We start from the raw sequence: 22768 nt of genomic DNA, 5'->3' as shown, positions 1-22768 counted from the left end.
CATCGTTGAAAATGCCGCGCTCCGTGCGCCTGCATAGTGGTGCCTGTCTTCGGGAAAATATCTCCTAAACCGTATAGGTTTAGTAGATATTTCTTGGACCTACAGGTAAGCCTTAATCTAGGCTTACCTGTAGGTCCAAAGTGTGTTGTAAGGGTTTACAACCACTTATACACCATATAAAAAATAAACATGCACTCCACCCACCCAGTGAGAACTTCAATCTGCTCACCTCTGCATTTGACCTCAAATGATAAACTGAGGTCAAACAGCACTTATTGCCCCAACTGGGCTGATGTTACTGATGAAAACAGATCTCTTGCTGCTCTAACACTCTTCAGCTCATACCACATTCAGCTCATGCATAACATCTATTTAAAATAAAAATGTTCACAAAAACATTACAATAGATCAGCAATAACACAATGCTCTCCAGTATGTGCAATCCATTCACATATACAGATCTCTCGCCTCTCTGCAACAGGCTCCCTAAAGTGTGATGTCATTGACATGTGACTCCACCCCTTATAGGCATGACTTCCAATCATCAGGACTGCCTCAGTAGGTATGGAGCCAGTTCTGCCAGCATGCCTAAAGTTGTTTTAAAGGCCAAAGGTTTTTTACCTTTTTATGTATTCTATGCTTGAATGTAAGAAAAACCTCCAGTGTGCCGCTCCCCTGTTACCTGGGCCCGATCTCGATCCAGTAATATGCATTTGGGGCGTCATTAAAATTGCACTTGCACCCGCTGCAGATCACAAGGGCAGTGTCATTTTTGAATGCAGTGTGGGAAACGCACACGGATTGCGGCATTTTCTGCAAGGCATTAGTGTGAGCCTAGCCTTAGGAGGAAGCCTGAGAAGCAATGGAACGAGGAGGTTAAAAAAAAAAAGAAAACTTAGTACAAATTAAGACATTTTGTAGATATTTGCATTAGGCTTATCCTTTACATGTTCTTCTTGCAGATGTCCTCATGTGTTTTGCTCAGTACAGCCGTGGCGGAGATGGACCAGTTTGTAGGCCTGTTATAGCTTTACCTGATGACACGCCGCCTTATTTGGAGCTTAGAGGGTCCCGTCACCCTTGTATTACAAAAACCTTTTTTGGAGATGACTTTATTCCAAATGATGTTGTGATTGGCTGCAAGGAAGAGGACTGTGATGAGGACAATAATGGCGCCAGCTGTGTACTTGTGACGGGTCCAAACATGGGTGGGAAATCCACTCTGCTCAGACAAGTAAGCAAGACACATTAATACACAGAGGATTGCTACTAAAATCAAATCTTGTGTAATAATACTACAAGAAAACATAAATGGGATAATAGATATGTTTCCAAGCTTTGGAACAGATGGAGTGTGTAAATATTGATTTGTGATTATTTTTGCCCTCTAGGCCGGTCTCCTGGTGGTTATGGCACAGCTGGGCTGTTATGTACCCGCTGAGGTTTGTAAACTGACTCCAGTGGACAGAGTCTTTACAAGACTGGGAGCATCAGACAGAATTATGTCAGGTAAAGCCTTCTACCCACATTACAGCTTCTTTGACTGCCACATTTTTACCAATAATGCTTCAGCTGGGCTCCATTTATGAAATAACCCACAATATATTATATAAATATAATTTTATCTAAAGATATATAGGATACCACTACTGTCAAATCCCATTAGAAGTGCATGCTGTGTGGGTAAACTGAGGTGGAGGCCATGTCTGAACAGTGTAGACTAGATCCCTGCAAATGTGGGAGGATAGACATAGGCTGTGGCTAAGGCTGACTTTTAATTTGAGGTAGAAATAAGTTCATCTTTAAAAAGTAAATAAATGCACTATAAAAAAAAATTTGCAGTTAAAAAAAGTGCTTTTTTATCTTTATTTTTTTTTCTCCTTAAGAGCCTGGAAAGCACTGTGATCAGATCGTGGGTGCAGTGTTGGGCTCCTGCAGACTGTCAGCGACGTTGGCTGTCTGCTTGTACCTCTGATGCGGGCAAGCCATTACTTAACCACTTCAGCCCCGGACCATTTTGCTGGCCAAAGACCAGACCACTCTTTGCGATTCAGCACTGTCACTTTAACTGACAATTGCGCGGTCATGCGACGTGGCTCCCAAACAAAATTGACGTCCTGTTTTTTTTTTTTTTTTTTTTTTCCCCCCACAAATAGAGCTTTCTTTTGGTGGTATTTGATCACCCCTGCGGTTTTTATTTTTTGCGCTATAAACGAAAGTAGAACGACAATTTTGAAAAAAACGCATTTTTTACTTTTTGTTATAATATCCCCCAAAAATATATAAAAAAAACATTCCCCCCCCCCCCCAGTTTAGGCCGATACATATTCTTCTACATATTTTTGGTAAAAAAAAATCGCAATAAGCGATTTGGTTTTCGCAAAAGTTATAACGTTTACACAGCAATCAAAAATGCCATAAAACTATTCCCTATTTTGTAAATTACACTGGCAGTGAAGGGGTTAACCAGGGGGTGGCAGTGTAGGGGTTAAAGTGGTTGTAAACCCTTACAACACACTTTGACCTACAAGTAAGCCTAGATTAAGGCTTACCTGTAGGTCCAAGAAATATCTCCTAAACCTACACGGTTTAGGAGATATTTGCCAAAAGACAGGCGCACTGAGCGTGGCACCGTCAACGGTGAATATGCCGCGCGTGGCGGCTCCTATGCGCATGAGTGACGTCATAGCGGCTTCGCCGAATGACAGCGGCGGGGCAGCGAGACCCACCGAGAAGATGGATGCGCTGGACTACAGGGGACGGCGGTGACATCGCTGGCTCCTGTGTCAGGTAAGTGACACATAATGGGCTACTATGTGATACATGGTAGTCCATTATGCTTTACCTTTGCAGGGAATGAAAGAGGAAGTAAACTCATCAGGGTTTACTTCCTCTTTAAGTGTTCCTAGGGGTGTGTTACTAACTGTTGGGGGCTGGGCTTTCATTTAGTGAACACTGATCTCTGCTCCAATCACATGGAGCAGAGATCAGCATCACTAGTTGCTAGGCAGAACGGGGAGATGCTGTTTACAACGGCATCTCTCCGTTCAGCCTCCCTGTGAGACGATCGCGGGTATGCCTGCGGTGATGGAGTCCGCGGGACCCGTGACCGGACTCATGGGGGTCCCGACCAGCACACGAGCGATGGCAGGGCGGAATTAAAGATTGGACGTACCTGTACGTCAATATGCCTGCCCGTGCCATTCTGCCGACCTACATCGGCGTGCGCCAGTCGCGAACTGGTTAATGACAGGAAGCCCAATGGACTATGAGAGCGCTAACCAGCGCCCCTTGCAGTTCAAAAATGAAGTTATTTACCTGCATCTGAGCACCATAAACTGAAAATGCTGTCATTCATTTTTAATGTACAAAGCAACTAACCAATTTCTCCATGCTTAATTTTGTTGAGAAATCCCTTTCACACTAGCTGCAGTCTCGACTCACAGCAGCGGGTCCGGTGTCCACTGTTTCAGGTGCGAATCCGATCTGAATTTTTGGCTGAATTCGCACCTGAAATGGACCAGGAAACGCACAGGACTCTATAATTTGGAGTGCGGCTGCCTGTAAGTATGTGAACCAGCTCCATTGAGAGCCGGTCACTCTCCTGTCATGCAAATTGGAGGCAGAGAAATGCACATCCAATTCGCATCAGTGCGAACGCAGCCTCAAACAGGATAGTATATTATATTATATTTACTTAACTATTTAATGTTGGCAGCATAAGGACTGAAAATTGAGTATGGTTAAAAAAAAAAAAAAAAAAAAATCAGGGCAATGGCCCCTTTTTTTTTTTTTTTTTTTTTTTTTTTTTAATCGTGACTAGGCCCGATTTAGGCTTCATGGGCGACCTAAATATTTCTGCTGCTGAGAGAGTAAAAACAAAATAAAAAAAAAAAAAAATTATTATTTAATTTGCAGCAATCATTGAAATCATTGTGATGCTGATGACGAGCAGTTCTGATCTCTCTGTATCAGTTAATAGCTGGCATAGCCCCAGGCTTTCTAGTACATTTTCTTTTGAATCTTATCTGGCACAGCCTGCTTCCCTTTTCATAATGGTTTCCTCTTCTGTGTTTAAAACTCTTCTCTGACCCACCCCCCAACCCCTTGTGTGTTTTTTTTTTTATTTTATTTTTTTTGGAGGGTAGAAACTTAACTTTTTTGGATAATGCTTTTGATCACTTTTCCCCTCCCAAGGTGAAAGCACGTTTTTTGTGGAGTTGAGTGAAACCTCCAGTATACTTCAGCATGCAACAGAACATTCCCTTGTGCTTCTGGATGAACTTGGTAGGTAATTGTTGGCATCTCCCCCTCGTGGTATGGAAATGTTCTAGTAATTTGCTGCACCATACCTGATGCTCTTGCGAACTCTGCCCATGTTTCACCATGAATATAGGTGAAACATGGTCAAAAGGGTGGACTTGAATATTGTTTCTTTTGACCTCTTTCCAAGTGGAGAGCAGAGATCCCGTATAAGAGAATATATTATAATTTGCAGGTCGTGGCACGGCTACATTTGATGGAACAGCTATAGCTAGTGCTGTCGTAAAAGAACTCTCTGAACAGATCCGATGCCGCACATTGTTTTCCACACACTACCACTCATTGGTGGAGGATTACTCCCACACACCCGCCGTACGCCTTGGTCATATGGTGAGTGAAATCTGCAGCTAAAACGGGGGAGAACCTCTCCATGTATCTTATACTATTTTATATTTTTGTTCTTGTTTAGGCCTGTATGGTTGAAAATGAGTGCGAGGATCCCAGCCAGGAGACTATTACTTTCCTATACAAGTTTATCCAGGGGGCATGTCCAAAAAGCTATGGATTCAATGCAGCAAGACTGGCTCACATACCAGATGATATCATTCAGAGTGGTCACCAGAAAGCGAGGGAGTTTGAAAGCATCATGCTGTCTGTGAAGATATTCAGGTAGGTTGGTAATGTTGAAGGGATTGTTTACAAGAACAGAGTGTTTTTACCACCAATCTAAACAGACATACAGCCGGTCAGGGATATACAGATGCTGCAGCAAAAATAAAATGTGCTGTTGCTTTTTTTTTTTTTAGGCAGTACCACTGCTAAATGTGCTCTAATAAGTAAAAATGCCACAACTGCAGGCTGTGCAGTACTTGGTCCTCTATTTTTCTATTTGGCACTACTTTATGTGAAAATTGTACGGTCATGTAATGCTGTACCCAAATTTACATTTTATTTTTTTCACACAAATGGAGCTTCTTCTGGTGGTATTTAATCATCTCTGGGTTTATGTAAAATAACTGACAATTTTGAAAAAAAAAAAAAATTTACTTTCTGCTTTAACCACTTAAGCCCCGGACCAATTTGCAGCCAAAGGACCAGGCCCCTTTTTGCGATTCGGCACAGCGGTTGCTTTAACTGACAATTGCGCGGTTGTGCAATGTGGCTCCCACACAAAATTAGCGTCTTTTTTTTTTCCCCACATAGAGCTTTCTTTTGGTGGTATTTGATCACCTCTGCGGTTTATTTTTTGCGCTATAAACAAAAATAGAGCATCAATTTTGAATAAAAATGCAATATTTTTTTACTTTTTGCTATAATAAATTTCCCCAAAAAATGTTTTTTTTTTTTTTCCTCAGTTTAGGCGGATACGTAGTATTCTACATATTTTTGGTAAAAAATCTCAATTAATGATTGATTGGTTTGCACAAAACTTATAGCGTTTACAAAATAGGGGATAGTTTTACAGCATTTTTTGTAAAATTTTTTTTTTTTACTAGTAATGGTGGTGATCAGCGCTTTTTTTTTTTTTTATTGTGACTGCGACCTTATGACACACATCGGACATTTTTGGGACCATTGTCAGATATACAGAAATCAAAATGCATGGATTCCTGTGTAAATGACACTGAAGGAGTTAACCACTAGGGGGGCAGTGTGGCATGTTACTTCACTGATTGTCCTTCCCTATAAAGGGCAAGAGAATATTGTGACAGCCACACAGGGAGAGGTTTGTTTACACAGAAGTCTCCTCGTTCTTCAGCACTGTGACCTGATCGTGGGACACCAGCGGCGATGGGTCCGCTGGTCCCACGGTCACAGAGCGCGCGCCGCCGTGCTCCTGACCCACAGCTGGGGACTTAAAGAATCACATACATCTACGTGATTATTCCCAGCCGCGCCATTCTGCCGTTGTACATCGGCATGAGGCAATCCTTAAGTGGTTAAACAAATGCTATTTAAAAAAAAAAAAAAAAAACTTTTGGCCAAAATGCATGCTTTTGGTAAAAAAAAAAAAAATCCATTAACCATCTATTGAGTTGTGTGAAAAGTTAATGTCTACAAACTATTCTGTACATTTTACCCCTCAAAATAAAAATTCCAGTTTCTATTAGCAACTTATAATGGGGACTGGCTGCCAGTGGCATTATTACAGGGATAAGTGCTAATATTCACGCAACACCTTCCTCCTCTGTTAAAGTGGAAGTAAACTCCCCTATCGGTTTCAGCCAAGGAAGCTGCCATATTTGCCTTGGTTTAATCTTCAACTGCTATGGTGCTGCAACATGTGATTTGTTAGACACCAGCCATTGGATGGTTTGATAGCTTGGCTGAGAGCACAGCCAATGTTGGCATTCCCTGCATAACTTTTTTTTTAAACCGATGGGTTTACTTCCACTTTTAAGCATGTGTGTACTGGTGATCTAGTTCCCTCCCCTGAACACAGCTAAGTCTACATTCATAAAGCTGTGGTTGGATGCTCAGAGCCCAGGACCCAGTGAGTGAAATGTGCTGTGTTGAATTACAACATGGGTGGTTGCCTCCCCCTCCCAATCCTGTGGAAATGCATAACAGGTGTGATATATAAAACTGCTATGTAGCTGTCATGCATTGTAGCAGTAAATCTACAGCGTGGGTTAAACCAGTATGTATAAATAAGATCATTCAGGATTGACAGCATTGCAAAGCTTTTTTTTTTTTTATAGTTGGCCATTGAACTGGGAAAGGTCAGTAAAGAAAAAGTGATCACCGTGAATCACTACAGTAGTTATTTTTCCAGCTTGTATCTACATTTCTGCGAAACCTTTTCTTGATTTCATATTAACAAGTTAGTCCTGAATAAGGCTAAAACTGATATCCACCAGAGGATGTCCCTATGAGCTTTGTAGCATCTTAAAATAGTTTTTCACACAAGTGAGATGCAGAATAATGAATCAAAACACACTTTTTTTTTTTTTTTTTTTTAGGAGTTTCATGTAGATATGGTGAAAAGTTATTTTATTCATCGCAGTGGGCACATAAATTGCACAGCAACAAGTCAGAATGGTTGAATGTGGCTTAATTATATAGGGCTGGTTATAACAGAATGGGCATGGATGGACCTGTATTTGAGAATAAATCCAAGCATCAATGAATGTACTGTGCAATTGAAAATGGTATAGAAAGTATCCATCCCCTAAAGTAAAACTGATTACCCAATGTTTTACCCTTAAGGTTATGACATGTCCCACTTGAGTTAGCGTTTTTTTTTTTTTTTAATGGTAGGGGGTGCACTGTTTGCTTTGGTGAAGATGGTCAGAGTAGCCCCTCATCTACATGGCTTTAGTTAAAAAAAAAAAAAAAAATTCAATACAAGAGTGTAGAACAGGACTTTAGCTTCTAATAAAAACTACATGTTAAGGCTCGGTTCACACAGGGAGCAACGCGAGGCGACGCGACCTGACAAGTCACCCCCATTCTGTACTACAGAACCGTTCTAAGAGGAGCGACTCGAGTCGCTCAGACTTAGAAAAAAAGGTTCCTGTACTACTTTTGGGCGACTTGCATTGACTTCTATACAGAAGTCATTTGCAAGTCGCTGCGCGGCAAGTCGTGTCGCCTCGCATCGCCCCCTGTGTGAACCGAGCCTAAGGAATGCTGACCTGAAAATACTAATTGCCTAGCCATCTCTTCAGACCCAGAAAAAAAAAAGTGCAGCTAGCACTCATCTCCATACTGAGTAATTGGTTAATTATGGCAATCAGGCAGCTTAACACATTTCAAAGAGATCAAAAGACAGCCAGGCAACTAACATTTTCAAGAAAGATCAAAAACAATTTTATTTAAAGGAAGTCTTAAAAACATAACCCTCACAAAACAGAACCATTTCATCTTTTGTTAATACAATTGTTTTCTTCTTTCTGTACAGGCAGTTGAACACGTTGCTGGATGAACATACTTCGGATTTGCAAGCGATCAACAAACTACTGGAAATGCTTTAAACATGTTTAAAAAGCAAAAAATAAAATACAACAGTGTTTTTTGGTGTTTATTCACAAGGCTGGTTTTCACACATTATGATCTAATAAACTTTATTTTTTAAAAATGACCATATTTCCATTTTTTTTTTTCTTTCCTAGGAAATTAAACCCCTTTTATTTCATACCTACCCTCTACATAATGGTTATTGAATACTCCACAATATATTAAGTCTAGATGTTATGGTACATGCATACACTTTCAGGCTGTTTGATTACCCACTGTCACCAATACATATAAATGGGGGAGAAATCAAAAAAATAAAAATTTAAAAAGGAAAAAAAAAAAAAGCTATGAAACTCTATATATGCTAGTCTCAGCTTCATAAAGAGCAGGAAATCTCACAATTTCCAGCAGTATACAAGTTCCAGGCTGTTCAAACAAAAAATGAACAGTAACAAACCGGTGCAATCTGAGGAGACTACAGTAAACTTTTAAACCAAAGTCAACACCCGCCCCATTGGATAAGGGGAGTGATGGAAGCATACACACTCGCAGCTTCAGCGTCTCCTCACGCAACTGTCCTCGTCCGGGGCAATATGTAAATGAAGACTGTCACGGGGAGGGTACGAGAGGAAAGGAGACAACATTCTAACTTTTCCAAAAGGATACCAGAAAAATTGCTGGATTAAGATTAGTGTTTTTCCTCTTTCATAGAAAGAACATAGATACTGGGACATGAGTACAGTTTTACAGCAATGCTATGGTGGGCTAACAAAACAGGACACGTTCAAGTACAATAAACTGTGCTTGAAATGGGGAAAAAAAAAAAAACTACATGAGATTAAAGCATTAAAATATCTCATTCTGAATACGTGTTAAAAAAAAAAGAAATCAAAAAGAAATGCAGAAGTGCTAGCTCACATTTTACCATGTTACAAAAAGCAATTGGTACCCATGTCCGTGTGTGTTCAGCAGCAACAACAAATGCTGCCTGTCTACAGGATAGAACTACTGCAAAGGTGGCTGCCGCTAAGCTGCTGCTTATAGGAACACCAGCAGAGGGCAGCGTCTGTACAAAACAGTAGCTTATTTTTTATTTTTTTTCTTCACTTCTGTCCTTCCAAAAGTCTTTTGAGTAATGCTAAAATAAAAAAGAAAAACAAAATGCCCAGTTCTTCCTTTACATCCTGAGTCAACATATTGCCTCTTCTACTTCCTTTTTTTGGCAAGTGGAGTATGCGCGTATCAACATCAGTCTTCCAGAATTGGGCAATGTTTTGTTTTAATTTTTCTTCCCAAACAAAAAAAAAAAGTTTATAACAGTTAGAATGGCAGGACTTCCCCTTTTTGTAAATAAGTTCAGTTGTGTTGCAATGTATTAGATTCTATAGGTGGAGCAGAGTCATATAATGTATCTGTGTCATGAGTGGGTTCTCCAGCTAATGTACAAGGATTAGACAGTGTTCCGGCACCACAATCACAGAAGAACCTGCAAAAGGAAAAGGACAGTGTTAGAAAGAATCCAAAGAATTTACACCAAATAAAAGTGGAGGTTCTTTTCACTTACCTATCATGCCTAATAAACTCTACATCATGTCCTTGGTGACATTTCTTAATGCAGTTCACACAGATGGCATTGCGGTCTGTTGTGTTGCAGGTGTGACATCTAATGAAACAAAAGGTCAGTCAGTAATGTTCACAGACTTGCCAATTCAGTGTCACTGCAGCTAAAAATCGCAGCAAAAACTATTCTAAACACCTAATGTGGTTCCTTTAGAGCAGACGTTCTCTATTAGGCCTGATTCACACCTATAGCATTTTTAGTGCATTTTGCAGATTTACTCTACAGAACGTGTCCCATGTTAAATGGGCTGTAGCGCAAATCTGCAAAATGCACTAAATGCATAGGTGTGAATCAGGCCTTAGGTTTCCTGAGCTCTAAACCTAGCATAAGTGCCCAACCTGGTGGGCCTCCAGCTGTTACAGAACTAAACTCCCATGAGGCATGGCAAGGCTGACAGTTGCAAAAATGACTCCCAGAGGCATCATGGGACTTGTAGTTTTGCAACAGCTGGAGGGCAACAGGTAGGACACACCCATGCCTAAGACCGCATACACGCCATTAGATTTTCTGCAAATTATTGTCTTAAGTTTTGCCCTCATATTATACGGTTTTGGTAAATCTTAAGCGTTTCAATTTGTATGCAATCAGACAGGCCCTTGTACTATATGGTTTTGGTAAATCTGCAAAAAATCTAATAGTGTGTATGGGGCTTCCAAATAACCACCTGCACTTGAGCAAGCTGCTCTAGGGTTATCGGTATAGTGCAAATGTGTGCTGCCACCCCCTCAGGACAGTGGGTATCCTTTCATGTACACTACAAAAAAAAAAAAAACAGGCTCACCAGACCTATGGAATTACCCAACTTTTTTTTTCTTTGGCCATGCGTTAGTTATGTATAAAGCATTTTTACAAAAAATGTAGAAAACAAAAGTTTACGATTTTTTTTTTTTGGGGCCGCAGGTTGGACACCTCTGGTTTAGGAAGAGGGGAGTGTTAGTAAAGTTAGTCTAAACCTGCTAGTCCATCTAACAAATTGGAGCTGAACTCCAACTAACCCTGTATAAGCAGTACGCATTGTAAGCACACCTGTCAGTGTTTAATGGTTTGTTTCAACCCTCTATCTGCTATTTGGTTTGGACAGCCTGGCCTCTTAACCACTTGAACCTTTAGGACATACCTGTACATCCTTGGGTTGAAGTAGCTGTACCAGGATCCTGGCTGCAGCCATGATCTCGGTACCAAAATTTTCCAGCAATGATAGGCTTTCTTGTAGAAGTGATCCAAGCTGCTCTATAGCTCCTTTTACAGGGTGCAAACAGTTTAACTCCCACATTTACCGGGCTCTACCAACCCAATGAGAAGCCCAGAACTGTTGCTGCTCAGTGTGCGTTTAAATTTAAGAAACAGGAGGCAAGATGAATTTCATCTCTCGTTTCGGTTCTATGTTTACTGCCAGTTACCGACCAGGGAACCATCCAATCTGTGCTTGACTGGCTGCACTGGAGGGCAGAGGGAAAAATCTGGGGTCCGATAGAGCCCAGATCTCTGATTACCTGTCACTGCCCATGCTATCACGAAGGATATTATTCATGTATGAAAATTGTCATAATTGGCCTGGGGGGGGGGGGGGGAGGGTCAAGTGGTTAAAGCAAGTTAAAAAATAATGGCTGAACCTCAAGGTGCAAATAAGGTAACCGGGGGAATTAAACAGCCCGACAATCTATGCAAATGAGGTAGCTCCTGGTGCTTGGCCAGCAAGTCCTCAGACACAGGGCAAGCACTGTGGCAATGCCAGAGGCCCTGGACTTAAAAGTGCTCTGCAGCTACTTTTTTTTAACCAGAAAATGGGCCTGGAAAGTGCCTTACATGGTGCCCCAGTGCCAGCCAGTCACTTCAAAATCATCGCTGCAACATCCAGTCCAGTGCGGTCTGAGCACAGCATTCCAAAAGCCAGGCTTAGAATGCCCAAATTGGACAGCTGCAATCTAAGACCCAGATGTAGCAGCCATATAGGGAAGATTCAGTTGAAGGAAAAAAAAAAAAAAAAAAAAAAAAACACGAACAAAAGGTTCTAGCACAAATAAGTTAAAAACAGCAACATCCATCCTCTTATGACACAAGCAAAAAAAAAAAATGGCATGCCTGTAGTGGTGGGAGTAGTAATCCTGAGCTTGCCTAGTTTGCAAACATGTAAGTGTAACATGTTATGAACGGACCCGGACCCATCACCCACACCCCGATCTGACAACCAGTGGGGATCTTCTTCCTCCTCACTAGCTGTCACAATTTTGGAAAAAAAACGTGGTGGAGCGCCCTGTCACTCATTCACAGTGCCCTGTGAATAGAAAACTACAAGGTACGGCAGCCTTTGCAGCTGTCGGCTTTCAATGGTAGATTTCAATGAACTACTACAGTGCTGTGGTAGTTCATTGGTTATTCCTGTCAGAATGTGTCTGCTTCCTTGTATGAGCGAGCCGATACCCTGACAGTGTGCAGGAGACCTGCATGGCATCAGTGATTTGCCGATTGCTGGTGCAATGCTTAATAGGCTCGTGCAACAAATAAAATGTACTTTTTTTTTTTTTCTTTTTAACCTACAAAAAAAATTAGCAATTTATTTTTAAAGTGAACCTATCCTTTAAACCTAGTGCCCAAATGAAGGGCTTTACACACACACACACACACACACACACACACACACACCTCTCTACATCTGTACTGGTATGTTTCCAGTCATTGGCTACAAAGCAATCTCCATTTACCTTAATGCAGAACAGTGATGGGATTGTACTTTGGCAAGCAGCTATACAAGAGCTCAGACATGTTCTCTTCACCATAGAGCTGAATGAAACATTTCTTGCAGCAGGCGATGAATCTCAATTAAACATGGACGTGATGTTGATGCTTTTTCCTTTATGGAAGAGAGCATGTTGCATCTAAGCCCTTATACAGTGAGGGGAAAAAAGTATTTGATCCCCCACTGATTTTGTACGTTTGCACACTGACAAAGAAATGATCAGTCTATAGTTTTAATGGGTTTGCTTATATTAACAGTGAGAGACAGAACCACAAAAAAAAAATAATCCAGAACAAACGCATTTAAAAAAAAAAAAAAAAAAAGTTATAAATTGATTAACATTTTAATGAGTAAAAAAAGTATTTGATCCCCTATCAAATCAGCAAGATTTCTGCCTCTCAGATGTCTTCTATACAGGTAACAAGCTGAGATTAGGAGCACTCTTTACAGGAGTGCTCCTAATCTCAGCTTGTTACCTATATAAAAGACACCTGTCCACAGAAGCAATCAGATTCCAATCTCTTCACCATGGCCAAGACCAAAGAGCTATCTGTGGATGTCAGGGACAAGATTGTAGACCTACACAAGGCTGGAATGGGCTACAAGACCATTGCCAAGCAGCTTGGTGAGAGGGTGACAACAGTTGGTGCGATTATTCGCAAATGGAAGAAACACTCCCTCGGTCTGGGGCTCCATGCATGATCTCACCTCGTTGAGTTTCAATGATCATGAGAACGGTGAGGAATCAGCCCAGAACTACACGGAAGAATCTTGTCAGTGATCTCTAGCAGCTGGGACTATAGTTACTAAGAAAACAATTGTTAACACACTACCCGTGAAGGACTGAAATCCTGCAGCCCGTACAGGCCCGTCTAAAGATTGCTAATGAACATCTGAAGGATTTAGAGGAGAACTGGGTGAAAGTGTTGTGGTCAGATGAGACCAAAATAAAGCTCTTTGGAATCAACTCAACTCTTCGTTTGGAGGAGGAGCAATGCTGCCTAAGACCACAACAACACCATCACCACCATTAAACATGGAAACATTATGCTTTGGGACAGGACAACCTCACCGCATCAAAGGGACGATGAACGGGCCAATGCACCATCAATTCTTGGGTGAGAACCTCCTTCCCTCAGCCAGGGCATTGAAAATGGGTCGTGGATGGGTCTGCCAGCATGACAATGACCCAAAACACACACAGTCTATGAAACAAAGGAGCGGCTCAAGAAGAAGCACATTAAGGTCCTGGAGCGGCCTAACCCAGTGGTCCTCAAAAACCCCCAACAGGCCATGTTTGCAGGTTTTCCTTTATCTTGCACATGTGCTTTAAATAAGAGTCAATGGCTTGGTATTTTGGACAGCTATTTTATCTAAGAGAAATTGCCAAAACATGACCTTGTTGGGTGTACTTGAGGACAGGGTTGAGAACCACTGCCCTAGCCAGTCTCCAGACCTAAATCCCATAAAAAAATATGTGGCGGGAGCTGAAGGTTCGAGTTACCAAACGTCAGCCTCAAAACCTTAATGATTGGAGAGGATCTGCAAAGAGGAGTGGGCAAAAATCCCTCCCGAGATGTGTGCAAACCTGGTGGCCAACTACAAAAAACATCTGACCTCCGATTGCCAACAAGGGTTTTGCCACCAAGTACTAGGTCATGTTTTGGGAAGGGGTTAAATACTTATTTCACTCTTTAAAAAGCAAATCAATTCATAACTTTTTTGAAATCCATTTTTCTGGATATTTTTGTTGTTATTCTGTCTCACTGTTAAAATCACCCTACCATTAAAATTATAGACTGATCATTTGTCAGTGGGCAAACGTACAAAATAAGCAGAGGGTCAAATACATTTTCCCCTCACTGTAAGCTGTATTGGCTCAGCCTGCAGTGACCCATCACTTTCACACTGCCCAAAGTGTGGGAAACCTCTCATTGATTGAGTTCTTGTTCCATTACAGGGTCTGGGAATGGCAAGATTTACCTGTAGAAATCGTGCATTGGGTAGCTGGTATAACTTGAAATCTTGTAAAGACACTGGCCTCTAGTGACTGCTTTTTCTATAGCATCTTGATTGTTCATTATTTTGTTATCTGAAAGAATGTTGTGAAATACAATTAATTAAACTAGAAAAATCCATGTTCAGCCATCCAAGACATTTTTTTTTTTTAAGAGGGGAAAAAAAAAAAAAAAAAATGTAGCTGATCACCAAAAGGCAACACACAAACTTAAGCATCTGTCAGATATTACAAAAATGCAGCAGTACTATAAATTTTCACAACAGATTTCCTATGATACTGCTGTGTCTGAGAGGAAAAAAAATCCCAGCTCACTTACCAGCCAGCAAAAGACAGTTACATTAAAAACAAGGGGTTGTGTTTGCACATATTTGCAAGTATATGAATGGGCCACATCTCGGCATCCAAGTATTTGTTATTTTTTGACATGCGTTGCCCTTTCATGTGCTCCTTGCTACAAAGGCCAGTTATAGGTTGGGGTGGTTGCCATTGGTACCGTTGGTGAATTGGTGCGGGGACATACTGGATTACCTTTACTGCCATTGTGTTATTGCTGGGTGTCCAGCGTTTCCCTATACCTTTATGGGGGATGGGCTTCCTTCAGGCATACCAACCCTTTATATATTATTATATATGTGCTCCAACTCAGGAAACGCTCCAAAAATTTGATTTAGGACTGCAGTAAACTGGGGTGCTGTGAAGTGGCCGTGGCAGGTTATGCATATGTTCGTAAATGTGTGCAAACTAAAGCCCTTGGTTTTAATGTGAACAGTTACACAGGGTCAATTCAGTTTGTTACAGGCTGGTAAGTGAGCTTGGAATTTTTTTTTTTACATGCATCGCCCTTCCATGTGTTCCTTGCTGCAAAACCCAGTTATAGGTTGGGGTGGTTTGCCATTTGTTTACACTACCCGGTTACTAGGCTTCTGAAGCCAGAAAGGATGCCTACAGTGTCCATGCAGACATGGAAATAAAAAAGTTTTTAACTCGTAAACAACAAATCTCAGAAAGAGGCTCGCTTCTTAAGTGGTTAAAACCATGCACTGTGCTACACAATGGTGTGAACAGGATCTGCTGAAAATATTTTTTTTTTTTGCTAGAAAAATTACTTAAAACCCCCAAACATTATCCATTTTTTCCAAACACCCTAGAGAATAAAATGGCGGTTGTTGCTATACTTTGTCACACCGTATTTGCACAGCGGTCACAAGCGGGCAGCCTTGCCGCTGTATATGTACAGAGTCAGCAAGCTCCAAAAGTGATAATATATGTCAACCACTTCACGCAAATCGCCGTACCTGTACGTCGGTACTTTGACATTAAATAACGTTGTTATGGTAGCAGCTAGCTGCCATAGCCCCGGTATTTGCAGGAAAGACGTGTGTTTCTCTGTAAAAGTGGTCTCTGTGGCGCAGTCGCCATGAGATCACCCCCTCCCGCCACACTCCGGTCGTCTCTACCGCTTATCGAAGTCGCTTTGACCCCAGATCTCACATTTAAAGAGGTCCTGTCATGCTTTTTTTTCTATTACAAGGGATGTTGCTTGTAATAGGAATAGAAGTGACCCAAAATTTGTATTTTGTTTTAATTCTTTTTAAAAGAGCCCCGTCCCACCGAGCTCTTGTGCAGAAGCATACGCAAGTCATGCCCACATATGAAAACAGTGTTCAAACCACACATGTGAGGCATCACCGCAATCGTTAGAGCGAGAGCAATAATTATATCACTAGACCTCCTCTGTAACTCAAAACTGGTAACATGTAAACATTTTTAAACGTCGCCAATGGAGATATTTAAAGCGGAGGTCCACCCTAAAGTGGACCTTCCGCTCATTGGAATCCTCCCCCCCTCCGGCGCCACAATTGGCACCTTTCAGGGGGGAGGGGGGTGCAGGTACCTGTACAGTACAGGTATCTGCACCCACTTCCGGGATAGCTCTCTGCGGAAAGGGGCGTAGGTTACGCCCCTTTCCGAAAGTCCCCCGCTGCCTGCTGGGAAACACAGATCCCAGAGGCAGCGGGTCCATGCTTATTGCGCAGCGCGACTCACGCATGTGCAGTAGGGAACTGGGAAATGAAGCCGCAAGGCTCCACTTCCTGATTCCCATACCCAAGATGGCGGCGGCAGCACCCGAGAGACGATCGAGAGATCGGCTTCGGGTGCCGACATCGCGGGCGCGCTGGGCGGGTAAAGGTCCTTATTTTAAAAGTCAGCAGCTGCAGTATTTGTAGCTGCTGGCTTTAAAAAAAAACAAAAAAAAAAAAAACGGCGGAACTCCCGGCGTACTCCCGCTTTAAGTGCCCATGTTTGTCGCAGGAGGACATGTTGGGTATAAAATTTACTCGGTGTAACATTATCTTTCACAATATAGAAAAAAATTGTGCTAACTTTACCGTTGTCTTACTTAATTTAAAAAACACTGTGACAAAGTATTGCAATGAAGAGAGGCCTGGTTCTTAAGTGGTCAAATAGTTAAAGATCCAAACATTTCCATCACCAATATGCAATCAAATAAAAAACTGATAGAGTCTGTTAGTGAATGAACCCCGTTACAGGCTTCAAAAGGGCCAATCCAGAACTAGAACTTCGGTATAAAAGGACAAAGAGGAAATTCTTATGGCAATCAGGAAGTCAAAAAGCTGAAATCAAGGGGCTTCAAGGAATCTTTTAAATGACAAAAACAGAGACATCCTTTGAAAACGTTGGTTGCCTGGCTGCACCACACTGGCTTCCATTCTTTCTAAATCACTGAACCTGGAAAAGTTTGCAAGAGCTTTGACTTCCCCCTCCTGTATACTTGTTTAGGTCTAAACCCATCACAGCCAAGAGCCATGCAAGCGCTTTAATCACTTCTATACCGGACGCCCAGGCCAATTTTCAGCTTTCAGCGCCGTCACATTTTAAATGACAATTGTGCGGTCAGGCAACCCTGTACCCATATGAAATTTGTATTTTTTCACACAAATAGAGCTTTCTTTTGGTGTTATTTAATCACCACTGTTTTTTTTTAAATTTTGGTAAATGAAAAAGGACCAAAAACATTCTGAAGTTTTTTTATAACATTTTGCAAAGTAGTCATTTTTACTCTTTACTGATAAGGCTGCACTGACGGGAATGATGAGGCTACATTGACAGAGCACTGATGATCAAACTAAACAATCTAATGACAGACTTGGCACTTATTGGCAATCCTTTCCTCACACAGACGCAGCATGTGGGGGGAAAAGACTGACCATAACCGGCAAATCTGTTTACATGTCATCAGCTGTGATTGGACACAGCTGATTACATGGTAAAGGGCCACTGTGATTGGCCCTTTCGCTCAATCTGTGATCAGCTCTGTCCGAAGGACACAGCAATCAAAGAGTGAGCCCCAGGGAGCACGCGAGAGGTGCTTTCTAGGAAGTCGCACTGTAGCCATCTTTCAGCGGTATTAAAGTGGTTAAACAGCATGTAAGGAATGACAAGCCTCCATAGTTCTATCATTTTCCAGGTAGTAACTCTTACGGGACAAAAAAGGTTAAGTATATGCAGTGCTAGAAGCATCAAATTATAAAATAAGAGTCCATAGTGTTAAAACAGAGACTTTGTTCAGGGGAAATACTGGAACCACCCACGGTGCAGAGATGCAATAGGGTGAACATGAGATTATCCTCCACCGAACATCAACACACTGGGTCTCTTACCAAAGAAAATGGATGCCTGAATTACAGGTGGTAAAACATGTATGATATATCCACAGAGTCACGGAACCACTTCAATTGGATCATAGAAGGCTGGATCTTGTAGTACCACTCAATGGTAATTCAGCGGTACATGCACAGGATACAAGAAAGCAACTCCTCACAGTATAGTATTTAAAACTAAGGTAAATGTATGTCTTATAAAAAGTCAGGATATTCACATTTTGAGAAATAAAAACAGGCATATGAAAAGTTGCAGTTCGTCATGGATAGCAGATGTTTCCAACCACAAAGATGGCCACAGTCGGACGTTACAGTGTTGTGATGTCAGAGCTCCACCCTACGTGGCATTTTGTCCAATAGGAACATAGTCAGGGACATGGTCAGAGCTCTTCATATCCTCTTTATATAGGAGGGAGGGCGGAATAAGAACGCCCCTTCCCCTGCACTCCAAGCCTCTCTCTCATCCACAGGAAGTGAAACCGACAACGGATGTTTACACCACACTTTAGACTTGCATGGTTAAAACACACCCATAGCGGCCAAAAAATCCACCAGGTCTCCATCTTTGATCTAAGATGGAGACCTGGTAAATTTTGTGTATAAAATCTTATAGACCATTTGGCTTAAACATAGAATGGAATGTTAATGCCAAGGGTGCACCGAATGGGTTTTTTGGTGCCAAAACCGATAACGAAAAATACACCAGGCCGAAAACCGATACCAAAAATGACTGACACCGAAACTGCGTGTGGCGGGGGAACACACAGCTTTTGAAATTAAAGCTGTGATGTTCCCGGCACTCTAATGAACCAGGCAGCGGAGGCGGCTCTCCTGTGCTATAGGAAACCCCCATGAGGGGCGGCACCAGGGGCGCCCCATTATCAGCCGTTTTTCTCTTTCAGCAAATTGCCAAAAAGCCAATTATTGGCCGATATGTTTTGACAGCCGAAATTTCGGTGAATCCCTAGTTAATGGCTTAAACAATAGCTGAATCCCTAGATTATTCTTTTTTTTTAAATATTTGTAATAATATTTTTTTTTTGGTTAGGTTCTCCCCATGTCATTTTTATACATTTGCATTTTCTGTACCGTTTACAACCACTAGATAGCAGCATTGCTTTTATCTCATAGCCTGCCTTTGATAATTGCTGAAATTAGCAAACAGCTTTTGAATTTGTGGGTGTTTTGATTACTTTTTTATCTATTACTTTTGTTTCCAACTTGGCCCCGTTCTTTTTCCCCTATCAGCCCTTCAGAAACCGGATTAGTATATTTCATATATTTCTTATCTGGTCTCCCATAACATGGCCGCCGTGGGTGTGCTTTAACTATGTAAATCTAAACTGGTGTAAACATCCGATTATGACGAGGTTCCGCTTCCTGTGGATGAGAGAGAGGCTTGGAGTGCAGGGGGAAGGGGCATTTTTATTCTGCCCTCCCTATTATATAGAGGATATAAAGAGCTCTGACCACACCCCTGACGACATTCCCATTGGATGAACCGCTGATTAGGGTGGAGCTCTGACATCACAACACTGTAATGTACCGACTGTGGCCATCTTTGTGGTTGGAATTATCTGCTATCCGTGACGAATTGCAACTTTTGATATGCCTGTTTTTTTCTTTGGTAAGAGGCCCGGTGTGTTGATGTTCGGTGGAGGATAATTTCATGTTCACCTTATTGTATCTCTGTCTGCACCATGGGTGGTTCCAGTGTTTTCCCTGAACAATGACTCGGTTTTAACAATATGGACTCTAATAATTTGATGCTTCTAGCGCTGCATTTACTTAACCTTTATGCTTTTTATTGTCACCATACAATTTATGTTAGCTGCTTTATTTTTGTTAGCGCGGTGATTGATCTTGAATTTACACTTACTGGACAGTTATAAATGAGAACACTACTCCCTCCTTTTTTTAACGTACTTTAAAATATACTGACTGCAAAAAGAGGAACAGTCAGAAATGTTCTCAAACTAGTGAAATAAGAGAATCTAAAAGGTTAGTAAGGTCTATTGGTGAGGATCTCATTGATGAAAGTCTCAGCAGCCAAGAGGAAGTCTGTGTGTGTGACTCAACCAAACCTCACAGTTCATGGGATAGCAGGCACATATCTGGAATATGTGAGGTAGAAAATACCTTTCATAGTAACATTTACACCAGATGCCAAGAATAGCCCTCCGAAGCGGTTGTTAAATATCTGATTGCCTTCAAGGGTCGCAGTAGCATGGTTTGTTATTTCAATTCCTTAAAGCAAACAAAAACATATTTCAGATACATTTCAAGCAAAACATTTTCTTAATGTGAATGTCACAAACCTGTACAATTTAAACCAAGCATAACAAAACAAAAATCAGCAAAACCAGAATTATTGACAGTTGTATTTGGATCCAAATCTTGCCTGTACAAGTTGTTCAACCCCCTCTTCTCACGTCCTTATTAAAAGGAGAAGTATAGCCAAAGCTCATTTGGCTATACTTCTGCTATGGATCACAGGAATGCAATTAGTTTTGCACTCTTGTGACCTGTTTTCAACAGAGAGCGGACTGAAGTGCACACACACTTAGGTGTTGCAATGCGCTATAAAGCAATATCATTTGTTTCATTACAAAGGGTTAGGTGTGGTTGGGCAACACTGGGGTACACTGGCAGTCCATCCAAAATGAAGGTGTTGCCTGGCCTGATATAACATCAATGTGTCTGCATATCTGCAACACAAATGCAATTCTGGAGTGCGAAGGTGAAACCAAATCCAATCACATCAGCACTATTCTCCCTAAAACAAAGCACAAATCACCAACCTGCAGCAAATCCGTCAAATATTCTGTTTTTCCTTAAGACCGGGTGACTGTTGGTGCTGATGAGAACTCCAGCTTGAGCGTTTCTGAAGATGTCATTCTCTTCCAGCAACCCTATCAGAGAGGAATTGTTAGAAAAGCACATGTAGTCTTCTCCTGACTGACATGATGACAGCACTGCAGGAAAATGAACGGAATTACTTCATTCATAATATATTACTATACATTGGTGGCTGTGTTTTTACTGTAGCGTTTACTGAATGTAATCTGCAAGCAGAAACTACAATATAAAAGAAAGATTCTAGAGAAAGCAGCAGGTAAGCAGTGGAGAAATAAGGACAATACATTAAATTATAAATTCAGCAGTTACTTTAAAATACCTCAAATCACATTCCAAAATACTCAGTTTGCAGTGTCTTGCACTTACAGATTTTTTAAAATTAAATATGCGTTGATTTAACTCAATTCCCTTTTTCACACAGAACTTCTGCTAAGATTATGTAAATGTAGTGTAGGGGAGGAATATGACAAGCAGGTTAAGGTGGTCATTTCTGGGGTCCTTTGTTTGCATGGAGGTTCCATACATCAATAGATCTCCAACAGTACCAAGCAAAAAAAATACAATAAAAAAATATGATTTAAGGGCCCATTTACACCAGGGCGATAAGTTACAATGTGCCAACACGTGTTGTGTTAAGGAAGCCCAATGATTAGAATAGGCTGCTCAATGCATCACAACTGATCTAAGATCAACCCAGGAGTGTTGGGATGCTATTTACAATTAACTCCAAGGTAACTGTTTTTACTGCAATACAATGGTGTGAGTGGTCCCTCAAAAGGAGATCAGGAATAAAATATCACAGCGCAAACTACATTCGGAACAACGAAGGGAAATTTCCTTCCGATTTAATAGGGCCAGACAGAGAGATGGAAGATCAATGTCCTGCTTGAGGTAAAAGGTTGACTCAAAATCCCCTTATGAAGGGGAGAAGACTCTGCGCGTCAGTACCACTTTGTTCTTGTGTAAAACCAAGGAGGTTCTTTACAGGTGATGGCAAAAAGTAAAGCAGCTTTGTGTGTGAGTGGAAAGGGAAATATCCCTAATAAGTGCAAAAAACTGTTTGTAAGGAGCCACAGAACCAGGTTCAGATCCCAAAGAATCACAGGTGGTTGTACAGGAGTGACCACATGAGACACACCTTGTAGATATGTCTTGACCAGTAAATGGGAGGCTAGTGGTCTTTGGAATAAATGGTCTGTCCTACGATAGTACTCAGGGCCAAATACTGAGACTTACCCGTTTCCAGAAAGTTTAGGATGGGGGCGATTTCTTCTTTCCCCACACCAAGTAAAGCAAAGCCTTCCAGGATGAGGACGTTACACATTACAAATGGAAGCTTTACTATCCTTCAAGAGTGTGGGAATTACCAAATCGGAGGGAATCCTGTGTCCTAGAACTGGGCCTCAAACAACCACACCATTGAAGGCAGCAACCATGAAGAATGGCAGTAGACCAGGCCTTGAGGAGAGGCGGGTGACAGATTGTGCCAAAGCGCGTCTTGGAGGGGCTGTGCGAGGTGCGTTTTCGGGAGGACATCAAATTATGTCCTCCCAGAATAATAGGATTCCTGCCCGAACGGGACTGAGTGGGAAGCAGTTAAAGACTGAACTGTCTGCATCACATTG

The 22768-nt window shown here is 41.5% G+C and overlaps 2 protein-coding genes across 7 annotated transcripts in view; one reads left to right on the top strand and one right to left on the bottom strand.

Moving 5' to 3' along the window:
* Positions 1-8347, top strand: part of MSH6 (mutS homolog 6) — a 127178-nt gene extending 118831 nt beyond the window's left edge. For both annotated transcript variants that reach the window (XM_077485607.1, XM_077485606.1), the window contains 6 exons: positions 963-1234; positions 1392-1509; positions 4198-4287; positions 4499-4653; positions 4733-4932; positions 8168-8347. In XM_077485607.1, coding sequence (XP_077341733.1) covers positions 963-1234; positions 1392-1509; positions 4198-4287; positions 4499-4653; positions 4733-4932; positions 8168-8240 — 908 coding nt within the window. In that variant the 3' untranslated portion in view covers positions 8241-8347. The remainder of the gene's footprint in view (positions 1-962; positions 1235-1391; positions 1510-4197; positions 4288-4498; positions 4654-4732; positions 4933-8167) is intronic.
* The window catches only part of FBXO11 (F-box protein 11), a 130069-nt gene continuing 115353 nt past the window's right edge, over positions 8053-22768 (bottom strand). For all 5 annotated transcript variants that reach the window (XM_077485612.1, XM_077485610.1, XM_077485608.1 and 2 more), the window contains 5 exons: positions 21086-21196; positions 20424-20531; positions 14565-14673; positions 9788-9886; positions 8053-9709 (listed from right to left, as the gene is read on the bottom strand). In XM_077485612.1, the coding sequence (XP_077341738.1) occupies positions 9580-9709; positions 9788-9886; positions 14565-14673; positions 20424-20531; positions 21086-21196 (557 nt within the window). In that variant the 3' untranslated portion in view covers positions 8053-9579. The remainder of the gene's footprint in view (positions 9710-9787; positions 9887-14564; positions 14674-20423; positions 20532-21085; positions 21197-22768) is intronic.

Source organism: Lithobates pipiens, unplaced genomic scaffold (genome assembly GCF_037356315.1).
Source record: "Lithobates pipiens isolate NorthernLeopardFrog02 unplaced genomic scaffold, aLitPip1_a1.2 Scaffold_18, whole genome shotgun sequence".
Classification (NCBI taxonomy): domain Eukaryota; kingdom Metazoa; phylum Chordata; class Amphibia; order Anura; family Ranidae; genus Lithobates; species Lithobates pipiens.
Note: the sequence above shows the minus strand (reverse complement) of the source record. Positions and strands in the feature narration are given on the sequence as shown.